This window comes from Sminthopsis crassicaudata, chromosome 3, assembly GCF_048593235.1.
Source record: "Sminthopsis crassicaudata isolate SCR6 chromosome 3, ASM4859323v1, whole genome shotgun sequence".
Lineage (NCBI taxonomy): Eukaryota > Metazoa > Chordata > Mammalia > Dasyuromorphia > Dasyuridae > Sminthopsis > Sminthopsis crassicaudata.
The window spans coordinates 588,704,639-588,719,235 of NC_133619.1; the positions used below are offsets into that span (position 1 = coordinate 588,704,639).

The 14,597-nt window shown below is 32.9% G+C and overlaps 1 protein-coding gene across 5 annotated transcripts in view; it reads left to right on the plus strand.

Moving 5' to 3' along the window:
* Positions 1-14,597, plus strand: part of LOC141563691 (protein argonaute-3) — a 90,697-nt gene that overhangs the window by 36,248 nt on the left and 39,852 nt on the right. For all 5 annotated transcript variants that reach the window (XM_074305115.1, XM_074305112.1, XM_074305113.1 and 2 more), the window contains exon 5: positions 1,686-1,822. In XM_074305115.1, coding sequence (XP_074161216.1) covers positions 1,686-1,822 — 137 coding nt within the window. The remainder of the gene's footprint in view (positions 1-1,685; positions 1,823-14,597) is intronic.

Genomic DNA, 14,597 nt, shown 5'->3' on the forward strand with positions numbered 1-14,597 from the left:
CTCTCATGCATACTTAAGGTCCTTGCTGGAGTAGTTTATAGACTCCTGTTCAGGCAACTATTTTGGCAGAAAGACTGATGGTCTTGTTTCAGTCTTCATCCTTCTTAACCTGTTTTCTGTTTTATTGGACACTTGATAAATTTCTTCTTTGGTTTTTATGCAAATTCTTTCCAAGCTCTCCTATCTGTGTATAGATTTTTAATCTTCTTTGCTGGCTTATCTTCCATATCATGGCCTCCAACTGTAGATGTTCTCCCAGGCCTCCATCCTGGATGCTCTTCTCCCCCTACTGATTCTTGGTAACCTCATTAGCTCTTTTGGTTTGAACTATCATCTCTCTGTTAGTGACTCCTAGATCTATATATCTAGCCCAATCTTTCCCCTAAGTTACAATCTCTCATCCCCATTTGGGGATTTGGATTGAATATTTATATTGGATATCTTTGAGGTATCTCAAAGTCTGTATGTCCCAAACTGAACTCATCTTTTCCCAAAGCCCATTCTTCTTCCAAATTTCCCTATTTTTGATGATAGTCCTATCATCCATCTATTATCCTACATTGGTATTATCTTCAATTCCTCATTCTTCTTTACCCCATTTTAATTTAGTTGCTATCTCTTGCCATTTTTATTTCCACATATCCAACCCATTCTTTACATTTACATACATCTTAGTTTAATCATCTCTCAAGTAGATTATTGCAAGGGTCTCCAAATTGGTCTCCTTATTTCAAGTCTCTTCTTGATTCATAAGACCTGTCTTTCTAGGCATTAATTCTCATTCTCTGATCTAGTCTAACTGGACTTCTCTCCACTCTTCAATCATGACTCTTTATCTCCCATCATTGTCTTTGCTCTGGCCTTCTCCCATACCTGTAATGCCTTTTTCCTTCTAGAGTCCTTCTCTTTAAGGTGGAGCTAAAGAACTATCTTTTATGTGAAACTTAAGCTTTTCCTGATTTCCACCTCCCCCAATTTTTATTACCCCTCTCCCAAATGACCATGTGTTTAAGTATTTTGTATATATTTATACTAACTTTATAGTTATATTATATATACTTATTATATTGTATATACATATTTACTCATTGTCTCTCCCATTAGAATGTAAGTTTCTTTTGAAAAAAGATGATTTCATTCCAGTATATGCCATAGATATGTTTTAAATTCAGATCATCCCAATTCAAATCTGCTCTTCCATCATTTGCCTGGCTGTCTCCTGTACCATAGAATCTAAATTATTAATATGTTGGGAATGAATGTTTTATCATTCTACCACCTTATATTTTAGTTCAATTATAGAAGAATATCTCTTTCGTTTATAGCAGCTTTTTAAACATCAACAGTTACATAATCTAGACAACATTTTCTAAGGCTTATAGAACTCTTGAATCTTTAAGCCATGTGACTTCTTGTAATGTGAAAATAAAACACTCATTCTACTAAACATATTTTTTAAAAAAGACTTAACACTGATACATGATGAATGGTTACAATCCAGTTGGGTCCTTTTTCTTTTTCCTGACTAGGAAAATGTTCCTTTTATTTCCATATATTTGACATTTCTGTTCTTTTGATAATATAATTGTATATGTACAGTTAAAGTTTCTAATATGTTCTAAGGGTTGTTTAAAAAGTCATGTAGAAGATCAATTGAATGCAAAAAGTGATTTTTCTTTTTATAGATATACCCCTGTGGGCCGTTCTTTTTTTTCTGCTCCTGAAGGATATGATCACCCTCTGGGAGGGGGCAGGGAAGTATGGTTTGGATTTCATCAATCTGTTAGACCTGCCATGTGGAAAATGATGCTCAATATTGATGGTAAGGAATCTGATTCTATATTGTATTATTGGTGTGACTTTTGTGTAATATGAATCTCTGATAATAAAATTATACATTTGAATTTTTTGATAAGACTTTGCAAACCAGAAAAAAGAGCCTTTTAAAATTTCATTAAAGCAAAAGCTTTCCAAAGATCTTATGATATGTTGTTTACAAGAAACACATTTGAAGTAGAAAGATACAGAGGAAAGGTAAAAGGCTGGAGCAGAATCTATTACGCTTCAGTTGAATTAAAAAAAAAAATAGGGCTAGCGATTCTGAACTCAGAACAAGCAAAAACAAAAATAGATCTAATTAAAAGATAAGGAAAGAAACTACATCTTGATAAAGGGTACTACAGATAATAAACTAATATCAATATTAAACATATATGTACCAAGTAATATAGCCTCCAAATTCTCAAAAGAGAAGTTGAGAGTTGCAAGAAGAAATAGATAGCAAAACTATACTAAATGGTAGATCTCAACCTTGCTCTGTCAGAACCTAGACAAATTTAACCACAAAATAAACAAGAAAGAAGTTAAGGAGATAAAGAGAATTTTAGAAAAGTTAGGTATGATAGACATTTGGAGAATATACTTATTTTTTTCTCAGTGGCACATGGAACTTAGCCCCAAATTAACTGTTTATTAGGACATAAAAAACCCTCAAAATCAAATGCAGAAAGGCAAAAATAACAAATGAATCTTTTCCATATCATGATCCAATGAAAATTATATGTAACAGAGATCTGGGAAAAAAATAGACCAAAAATTAATTGGAAATTAAATAACCTAGTCCTAAAGAATGAATGAGTGAAACAACAGATCATTGAAACAATCAATAATTTTATTCAAGCGAATGATAATAATGAGACAACATATCAGAATTTATGGGATGCAACCAAAGCAGTTCTTAGGGGAAATTTTATATCTCTAAGATGCTTATTTGAATGAAATAGAAAAGGAGATGAATTGGGCATGCAACTAAAAAAGCTAAAAAAAAAAAAAAAAAAAATTAAAAGACTCCAATTAAATACCAAATTTGAAATTTTCAAAATAAAAAGAGAGATTGACAAAACTGAAAGTAAGAAAACTATTGAATAATAAGCATGAAAAAACTAACAAAGTAGTAAACCTTTGGTTAATTTGATTAGAAAAAGGAAAGAAAATCAAATTGCCAATATCAAAAAATGAAAAGGATGAATTTACCACCAATGAAGAGGAAATTAAATCAGTAGCTATTTTGCCCAACTGTATGACAGTAGATCTGATAATCTAAATGAAATGGATGAATACTTAGAAAAATACAGATTGCCCAGGTTAACAAAGTAGGAAGTAAATTACTTAAATAGTCCCATTTTAGAAAAAAAAAAATAAAAATTGAATAAGCTATTAGTGAAGTCCTTAAGATAAAATCTTCAGTCAGATAGATTTATAAATGAGTTCCACTAAACATTTAAAGAACAATTAATTCTAATACTATGAAAACTATTTGGAAAAATAGAGAAAAAAAGGAATCCTACAAAATTCCTTTTATGATACAGATATGGTGTTGATACCTAAATCTGTCAAAACAGAGAAAGAAAATTATATTCCAGCTTCCCTAAGAATATTGATGCAAAAAAAAAACAAAACAAAAAAACCCCAAGATATTAGCAAGAAGATTACAGCAATTTATCACCAGAGTAATACACTATAACCAAGTAGGATTTATACCAATAATGCAGGGCTGGTTCAATATTAGGAAATCTATTAGCATTATTGATTGTATTAGTAACTAAACTAACAGAAATATGATTATATCAATAGATGAAGAAAAAGCATTTGACAAAATTCAACAACCATTCCTATTAAAAACACCAGAGAGCATAGGAATAAATGTTTTCCTTAAAATGATCAGTAGCATCTGTCTAAAACATCAGCAAACATCATATGTAATAATAATAAATAATAATTAAATAATAATAATAAATAAATAAATAATGAGATGGGAGCATTCCCAGAGAGATGAGGAATTAAGGTTGTCCACTATCACCATTACTGTTCAGTATTATACTAGGAATGTTTGCTTTAGTAATAAGAGAACAAAAATAAATTAAAGAGTAGGTAATGAGGAAACCAAATTATCACTCTTTGCAAATGATATGACATATTTAGAAAATTAACTAAAAAATTACTAGAAACAATAACTAGCAAAATTGCAAGATGCAAAATAAATCCACCCAAATCATTGGCATTTCTATGTTACCAACAAAGTCCAAAAGCAAGAGGTACAAAGAGAAATTCCATTGAAAATAACTGTTGATGATATAAATTACTTGAAAGTCTATCTGCCAAGACAAACTGGGAACCTATATGAACAATTACAAAATACTTTCTATGCAAATAAAGTTAGATCTAAACAACTGAAAGAATATCAAATGCTCATAGGTAGGCCGAGCTAATATAATAAGAAAATGACAACTTTACCTAACTTAGTTTACTTATTCAGTACCATATCAATCAAACTGCTGAGAAATTACAGAGCTAGAAAAATTAATAATAAAGTTTATCTGGAAGAAAAAAAGGTCAAGAATTCAAGGCAATTAATGAAAAAAAAAATGCAAATGAAGATGGCCTAGCTGTACCAAACCTAACACTATATTATAAAGCAGCGATCATCAAAACTATACTGGCTAAAAAATAGAATACTAAATGAGTGGAGGTTGTTTACAAGTGACAATAGTTAAGGACTATAGTAGTGTTTGATAAACCCAAATTCTTCAGCTTCTGGAATAAGAACTCTCTGACAAAATTGCAAGGAAAATTGGAAAATAGTATGGCAGCAATAGCATTCAAAAAAAGCCTTTAAAAAAAGCTTTAAATAGGGTGTACAAATTCATTCCATTGAAGTATTAAACATGGTGTTTGCACATAAGAAAAATTAAATCCTGACACTGTGAACAGAATTTTCTGTTGACTAATTTTTGTCATTTTAACTCTTAACAAGCAAGTTTTTCGTTGTGAAATTTACATTTTATAGCAACAAAGTGGAACAGTTATAATGACCAAAGATGTTAGGTTCCCTCTCCCCTTTCTTTCCAATGTTCTCACACCTTACTCCTCACATTTCAGCTCTACAGCTCAGCCATACTGCCTTCTTTGCTGTTTCTTGAACAGGATACTCCAGCTTATAGTTTTCTTCATTTTCTTTCTTTTTTTTTTTCTTTTTTTTTTTTCCCTGAGGTTGGGGTTAAGTGACTTGCCCAGGGTCACACAGTTAGGAAGTGTTAAGTGTCTGAGATCAAATTTGAACTCAGGTCCTCCTGAATTCAAGGCTGGTGCTCTATCCACTGCGCCACCTAACTGCTCCAGTTCTCTTCATTTTCACTGGTTGTTCCCCATACTTGGAATTCTTTCTCTTTTTTATATTAGCTTCAAGTTGCAGGTAAAATGCCACCTCTATAGAAAACTTTTCCCAGTCCCTTTTAATTTTAGTGTCTTCACTCTGGGATTGTGTGTGTGTGTGTGTGTGTGTGATATGTACATGTACATATATAATGTATATATGTTCTATTTACACATATATATACATACATAGAGTATATATGTATTAGTTAGGCTGTGTGTATGTGTGTTTGAATTTGAATGAGCAGAGTTGGACAAAGTCATCAGCCTTACTGTTTGAATGAGCAGATTCATCAGCCTTATTTTCTCTTCCAAAATCATTGAAGGATGAAAGTCAAAGAATGGTTGATGACCCAGGATACAGTAGATGACTGGTCTCCATTGCCTGATCAAGCTCTAAGTGCTTCACAGCCCCTGCTTCATTTGCCTTTATGGCTTTTGTAACAAATTATTCTCATTTGCCCATTTCTACCAGGAGAAGGCTCTCACATGCTTGGGATAGATAACTCTCTCATTCACCAACAACAGGTTTAAGGCTTACCAGTTACCCTCAGCCTGGTTTAGCTTGTTTGCCAAGACGGTTTATGGGGGTGTGGTGGTGGCTGCTAGCTATAGCTTCTTGGAATCACAAGTGAGAGTTGAGTGAATCAGATGGAGGATGGGAAGCCCTGAAAAGGGCTTGGCATGCCATTACATCAGAAGTACTAGTCTTTCTGAACATTCCATATATCCCATTACACATTTAAACAATATGTATGTGTGTATGTATTAAAGGGGTGTATGTATTTCCTGTAGGAAGTTTTTCCCAATCCCCTTTAACACATACATCCCAGGAAGATTTTACACATACACATTCACTAATCCTAAAAGGAAGGCCTTAGAATTAAAGAGACTGGGAAAAGCTTCTTTTATTTAGAAGGTGGGATAGAATAGAAATACAGTTACAAAGTTTCACTTGATAAATCTTGTATGCAATATTGTTTTCCCCATTAAGTGGTAAAGAGAGGGACTGTTTTGTTTTTCTTTGATCCTCAGTGTTTAGCAGTGTCTGGTACATAGTAGATCCCTAATGAATGCTTGCAGACAGATATCACCAAGGGATTCCCCAAGAAGCAGTGGTAGGATGAATGCAACTAAATTATTTTAAGGAATATTAGTATTAATGAATATATTGGAAACTTCCCCAGCAAAATATGAGTATAAGTTCTTAGCTGAAAGGGCAGAGGATAGGCTTCTATTGTAGATGACCTCCTCAAGGAATTTAACCATAAAAGAGAAGTGAGATAATGGTTAATAGTTAAAAAAGAATGGAGAATTGCATTCTGTCATACACAGTTAACTGCATAGTTGAGGGCCACACAAAATATGGTAGTAAGTACTATTAGAGGAAGAGATTATATTTAATTGGTGGCATTGAGAAGCAGTACCTGAATTAGACCTTCAAAGAAAGGAAGTATTTCAAAAGTGGCAATGAATTAAGAGCACAATTTAAAACATAGGAATACACAGAAAAAAACACACATTATGGAACCTTAAGTTCTAGTTTTGCTGGAATATAGGCTAATTTTTCAACATTAATCCTTATTAAACCCTGTGTTCCAATTCCTCCCCCCTTTTCCCTATATCCTCTCCTAGATAGCAAATAATCCAATATATGTTAAACATGATAAAAATATATGTTAAATCCAATATATACATACATATTTATTCAGTTATCTTGCTGCACAAGAAAAATCAGATGTCCATTAAGCATGGACATCAAGGATTATATGGTGTTGCCAATAAGAAAAGTAGAATAAAGGAGAAAATGATAATTTTTGGATGTATACTAACTAAATATTCATGTGGAGATTCCTTATTTGGAATGTGAGACTGTAACTGAGGAAAGAACTGGGTTTCAGAAATAGACATAGAAGTCATCTGTATAAAAGTGGTGGAAACTATGGGAGTAAATGAGGTCTTCATTTATTCTGATGAAGACTAGAAAGATAGCTCAAGGATAAAGACTAATGGGGCATTCATATTTTAGGAATTGTTTGCTCCTCAGACTTTGAGAATGCATTGTGACATAAACCAAAGAGCAGAATATCTGGGAAAAATGATTACATCACATAGAAAGATATGCACACATACATACATACACACACACACACACACACACACACACACACACACAAATACATGCACTTTGGAAAGATCACTATTTGATACTTATATTCTGATATATTTGATACTATATTCTGATATATCTGAAAGAGGGAAAGTTTAATATAAAACATATATACAGATGCCATTTTAATTTGTATCTTAAGTACATAACAAAATGATGATGTGCTGAGAGATCAGAAGGAAGAGGTCATTTCAGACTAATGTTCAGGAAAGAATTCATGGAAGAGCTATGCTTGAGCCTAGTCCTAAAAGATTAGTAAGATGTCAAGAGGTAGACATTAGCTTTGTTATAGCCAAGAATGGCAAAACAGAGTATGACATAGAACAAGGATACAGAGGCACTTTAAAAGACCTTGAAAAGTCTATGGAGAGAAATGAAAGCAAAGAATTTATCATATTTCCTAATTTTGTTGAAGTTTATATATTGGATAGATTTTTTTCCCTAAATAGTCAGTTTCTTGAAAGTTGAGATTATGTATTACTCAATTTACTATTTCCCAAACAACCTAATATGGGACCTTGTGTAAAGGTTTTCTGTTTTTTTTTTTGTTTTGTTTTGTTTTTAATTTTTTTTTATTATATGTATATATATATATATATATATATATATATATATATATATTTAAGGTTTTCTGTTTTAATGAAATTGAGTAACATGGGTTTTATGTGTTTTAAGACAGTTATTTAGTGTTTACTTTTTGCCAAGTCCCAACCTAGAAACAGAAACAAAGATAGCTACATGTTCTCACAGCTTGTAATCTAGTAAATTACTTCGCTATAGAATAACATAATTCAATGCTGAATATCATTCTAAAATTTCATTTGGCATATATAGAGTTATAGAATATGCTGTATCCCTAGGGATTATTAAATCCCATTTCCCCTACTAACCTAAAACGCAGCAAGTTTGAGTTGAAAACTTTATTTCAGCACACTTTCTGAGCTCTTTTTTCAAGAAGTTATATTTTTGTATCTACCTTGCCAGAGGGAAAAAGTTTCTAGAAAAAAGTAGGGACAGTAAATAATATATAAAATTTAGTTACATTATAGTCAGAACCACCTAAAATGTCTCTTTTGGAAAGGAAAAAATGGTTAACCAATAAAAATTAGTCTAAGTAACAATGTTGTAGGCTTTTCATGATTTTTATTATCTTAGATTCATAAGGGGAAACCCTAATTTAAAATTAGAAAGTAGTTTAAGATAATCAGTTTCTATATCAATTATTGGAAATATTACAAATAGGTCTTTTTATTCTCCTGTACTTGTGATACATAGTAATGAGATAGTTACTGAACAGCCTTCTTCCTTTTAGTGAATTGACCTGCATTTTATTTTTTAATTCAACCCATAAATGGAGGAGGGGGGAAATGACTTACTATAGAGATGAAATTTTAGATATCTTCGACTATTCTCTAATATTATTGTTTTACATTGAAAAACCGCTATTTTTCTTCCTATGCCATGTGTTTGCTTGATTTTAAAAGTAGTAGGTACCTATTTTTTTCAATACCATCTTAAGCTGTAGAGAGACAAAGATAAAAGTGAAACATCCTTACCTTCAAAGAGCTTATGTTAGGCTGAGGGAAGTCAATATTGAACTCATTTAAATAAATACAAAATATATATATAAAGTCATTTGGTAAGAGCAGCAGGGAGTGGCAACTATCACTACTTTAGACAAAAGAATAGGCCTCATCAAAGAAGTGGCACTTGTCTGAAGAGGGTCTGTGATGAACACACTAGGCTATACAAAAATACTTAGATGAGAGGTGCACTATATGGTAAAGGAGATTGACAACTAAGCCAATTTTACTGTAACATAAAAGTGCTTGGGGCAGAAAAATATATTACAAATCTGTAAAAGGTGGGAAAAAACTAGATTGTGAAGGACTTTAACAGCTAAGCAGAAGAGTATAATTTATCCTAGAGGCAATTGTTAGCCACTAGAGCTTTGTTGGGTGAGGGAGGGAGTTAGTCATGGTCAGACCTGAGTTTTAAAGGCATAAAGATAGGTAAAGAGATAAAAAATATCCCTATTTGCTATTGGTGTGTTGGTTTATTTGGAAAATTCTAAGCAATTGAAATAAATTGATTAGTTGCAGATTTAAAAAAAAATCCTCAAAAATTAGCTGCATTTTTTTATAATAATAACACAGTCCAAGAGATAATAATAGAAAGGGAAACTCATTCCAAAAAATGATAAAATGCATAAATTATGTGGGGATCAGTTTTCCAAAGTCCACAGAAGATGTGCATAGATTCAATTATAAAGTGCTCATTGAATGAACAGTTTAAATAGCTTTAAAAATGTTTGTTCAGTACTCATGCCTAGACAGTATCAATGTGTAAAAATGATACTTTCAGAATTAATTTATTCTCAATCCTATGCTAATCAAATAATCAAAGAAATACTTTATAGAACTCAATAAAACAATAACAATTGACTTGGAGAAATAAAACATCTAGAATATAAAGGGAAATAAAAAGAGGGAAGAAGGAATAGCACTTCCTAATCTCAGGCTGTATTATAAAGCAATCAACCATTTGATATTGGTTAAAAAATAGAAAGTAGGTCACTGGAACATAACAGATAAGGGAGACTCAAGAACAATGGAACTCAATAATCCAGTGTCTAATAAACCAGAAAACCATATAAATTAGAACTCCCTGTTTGATTTTTTTTAAATTGTTGGGAATATTAGAAACAGGCTGGAAGAAATTAAACTCTGATTATATTTTACAATTCATTCTAAATGGATACATGACCTTATTATCTGTATAAAAATTAAAAGAAAAAGCAGATCATGTACTATAATAGCTCTAGGTAGATATATTCTTCACCAAACATGGGATAGAGATAATTACAAAAGATAAAATATTCTTTTAATTATAAGAAAGCAGAAAAAAACCTGCACAGACCAAATTAATGTGTCTAAGATAAGAAGGGAAACAGTTGAAAGGGAGGAAATTTTTTGTGTCAAATTTCTGTGGTAAGGAATTATTTATTCAAAATAAATAAGTAAAATGTATCATCAAAAGGCATTCCTCGAGAGATGTGATCAAAGAATATGAGCATGAGTTCTCAAAAGGATTGCAAATTTAACAAACATATGAAAGAATGCTCCAATTGACTAATAATAAAAGAAATGAAACCTTTAGGTTTCACTTCACACCCTGAAAATTGACAAAGATGAGTGTAGTCATGTTAGAAGGATTGTGGGAAGATTGGCATTATTGACAGAGTATTCTGGTAGAGCAGTTTGGAATTATGCAAATAAAATGACTAAAGTGTACTCTTTAACCCTAAATGTTCACATAGACCAGTGGTCCTCAAACTTTTTAAACAGGGGGCTAGTTCATTGTCTCTCAGACTGTTGGAGGGCTGGACTATAGTAAAAACAAAAACTCACACTCTGTCTCTGCCCCTCAGCCCATTTGCCACATAAACGTCCTCGGCAGGCCTGCATCTGGCCCGCTGGCCGTAGTTTGAGAACCCCTGACATAGACTATTTGTGCCCAACTTATAGTTGAGCATTCTGAGCTTATATTGATCCAGTCAGCTAGAAACCTAAAGGTTTCATTTCTTTTATTATTAGTCAATTGGAGCCAAGAAACACCCAACATACACATTAACAATTTTTTTTTCAAAATTTAATTTCCCCCGGTTACACTTAAAACAATTTTTATACTTATTTTTTCAAACATTTATGTTTCAGATTCTTTACTTTAACCCTACCCCTAACCCCCATTAGGAAGCCTATCACCTCCCTGATGTCATTGTCTTCTTCGAGAAAAGGAAAAGCATCAAAATTTTAAAAATGTGAAAACATTTTTATAAAAGTCATATTGTGAAAGAAAACATAGATCTCCCATTCTAAAAAAACAATCCCCCTCCCCAAAAACCAAACAATTTAAGAAAAATAAAGTGAGCCAGCCCCTGCCCAGTCCCAGCCCCAGTCTAACCTCTAAATCAGCAATAGTCCTGGTGATTTCTAGACCACCCAGTTTTCTAGACCAGGCCAGACATACCCAGATGACCTGAAAGGTCATCAGAAAAGGTCTGTGGAATCAGGGTGGGAACCCAGCACACAATCCCAGTGCAGACCCCACCAGTGCAGCCCCAGCCTGGACCCCAGCATCATCAAGGTAGGACCTCTGAATCAGCAGCAATGCTGGAGGCTTCTAGATCTTTCAACCCGGGGACACCAGGGAAGACTTGGAAAGTCAACAGAGAGGGTTTGTGAAAACAGATGGGAGTCTGGTGTACTGTCCCAGTGCAGATCCCAAGTCCAATCCTGGTGGTTGTGTTTTAGCACAATAGATTTTATAGCTATTGTGGGGCAGGGACACTTCTAACAGCTCTAAAGTAGAAAAGAGAAAAGGTTCCTAGAAAGATCTATGAAAACAACCCTTCAAGCTTGGACAGTGTGCCCTCCACTCTGGAAACAGACCTACTTTAAACAAAGAGTTAAAAGCTGAGTAGTAAGCTAGGAAAATGAGCAGACAACAAAAAGTTTCTGACCATTGAAAGTTATTATGGTGATCAAGACAATCAAAGCACCCTCTTAGAAGATAACAAAGTCAAAGCTCCTACATCCAAAGGCTCCCAGAAAAATAAGACTTAGATTCAAGCCATGGAAGAGCTCAAAAGAGACTTTGAAAATCCAGTAAAAGGGAGGAAAAATTAGGGAAAGGATTGAGAGTGATATAAAAGGAAAGCAAAAAGCTAATGAGGAAAAGAATGTCTTAAAAAGCAAAATTGACCAATTGGGAAAGGAGATACAAAAGTTCACTGAGGAAAATAATTAAGTAAATGGAAGCTAATGAGAAATCAAGATACAATAAAGCAAAACCAAAAAAAAAAAAAAAATTGAAAAAATGTGAAATAGTTCCTCAAAAAAACAACTGACCTGGAAAGTAGAGATAATTTAAACATTATTGGTCTACCTGAAAGTCATGATCAAATAAAGAGCCTGGATATCATTTTTCAAGAAATTAAAAAGGAAAACTGTCTTGATATTCTAGAACTAGAGGGTAAAATAGAAATTGAAAGAATCTACCAATCATCTTCTAAAAGAGATCCCAAAATGAAAACTCCCAGGAATATTCCGGAGTTAAGGAGAAAATATTACAAGCACCCAGAAAGAAACAATTCAAATATAGTAGAGTCACAGTCAGGATAACATAAGATTTAATAGCTTCTACATTAAAGGCCTGGAGGACTTGGAACATGATATTCTGGAGAGCAATGGAGCTAGGATTACAACCAAAAATCACTTATCTAGCAAAACTGAGTATAAACCTTCAGAAGAAAAGGTGGTTCTTCAATGAAATAGAGAATTTTCAAACATTCATCTTGAAAAGACCTGAGCTGAAAGGAAAATATGATTTTCAAATACAGGACTCTGAAGAAGCATAAGGAAGTAATCAGGAAAGTGATATCATAAGGGACTGTAACTCATTAGAACTTTGCCATTATTATAGTAGTTAAAAGAAGTATGTATAGACACAGATCTGAGTTTCATATGAAGGATTAATATCTTTTTAAAAGATGAAATTAAGAGGTGAGAAAAGAATGTATTGAGATAAGGGGAAAGGGAAGTGGAATGTTGCAAATTATCTGTCATTAAAAAAAAAGAGGCAAGAAAAGCTTTTATTGTGGAGGGGAAGAGAGGGAAGAAAGGGGAAGTGAGTGAAACTTTCATCAGAATTAGCTCAAAGAGGAAATAACATACATACTCAATAGGGGTATAGAAATCTATCTTACCTTGCAAAAAAATAGGAAGGGAATGGAATATGAGAAGGGAGGAGGGTGTTAAAAGAGAGGTTATATTAGGGGAGAGAATGGTCAGTAGCAAAACACTTTTTCGGAGGGAAGAAGTGAAAGAGAAGAAATGGGGAAAATACAATTAGCAATAGTAATTGTAAAAAATTTTCAAAGCAAGTTTCTCTGATGAGGCCTCATTTCTCAAACATAGAGGGAACGGAGTCAAATTTATAAAAAATGAGAGCCATACCCCAAGTGATAAATGATCAAAGATATGATCTATGCCCAAATAGCTATAAATTTATGCATTCCCTTTGGCCTAACAACAAACACTGCTACTAGACATGAATACTGAAAGAGATTTGGGGAAAAAAAAAACAAAAAAAGAAAAATGACCTATATGTACAAAAAATATTAATAGCGGGAACTAAGAGGATGCCTATCAATTGGGTAATGACTCAATAAAGTGTGTTATGTGTTTGTGGTGGAATATTATTGTTTGATGGGCAATGACATACAGGATGCTCTCAAAGCAAAACAAAATACCTGGAAAGTCCTCTATGAACTTAAGCAAAGTGAAATGTACTGTATACAAAGTAATAGCAATGTGCTGGGATGATCAGCTATAAATGACTTTGCTCTTTTCACAATACAATCATCCACTATTATTCTGAAGGACTTATGATGAAAAATCCTATCCACACCCTGAGAAAGATCTGACTGTTTATGAATACAGATTGAAGCATTCTCTTTCTTTCTCTTGAGGGTTTTTATTTTCATTAGGGTGGGAGATCTATGTTTTCTTTCACAACTTTTATGGAAATGTTTTGCACAACTTTACAGGTAGTTTCTTAATTGTATATAAGGATAAGGAGAAGAATATAGAACCATCTTAAAAATAAATGTAAAAAATTTTGAATGTAACTGGGAAAAAATATTAAACAAAGAAAAAAAGTGAGAGCGAGGGCTTCAGTCAGCATTCAAACACAATCAGTTCTTTCTCTGAATATAGACAGGATTTTTCATCATAAGTCCTTGATAGTAGTCATGGATCATTGTATGGCTAAGAATAGCAAAGAACATCCCAGAACATTACAAAATTTTATTTTATTTTAATTTCCTAGTAAATTTATTTATTTTAATATATATTGCTTTATGAATCATATTGGGAGACAAAAACAGAGCAAAGAGGAAAAACCATAGGACAGAGAAAAAAACTCCAGAAAAAAAACATATCATATCATGTGAACATATCATGTGTTGATATAGATTCAATCTCCTTAGTTCTTTTTCTGAATGCAGATGGCATTCTCTGTCCAAAGTCTATTGGGATTGCATTGGATCACTGAACCACTGAGAAAAACCAAGTCTTTCATAGTTGGTTATCACACATTCTTGCTGTTATTGCTTACAATGTATTTCTAGTTTTATTTGTTTCACTCAGCATCA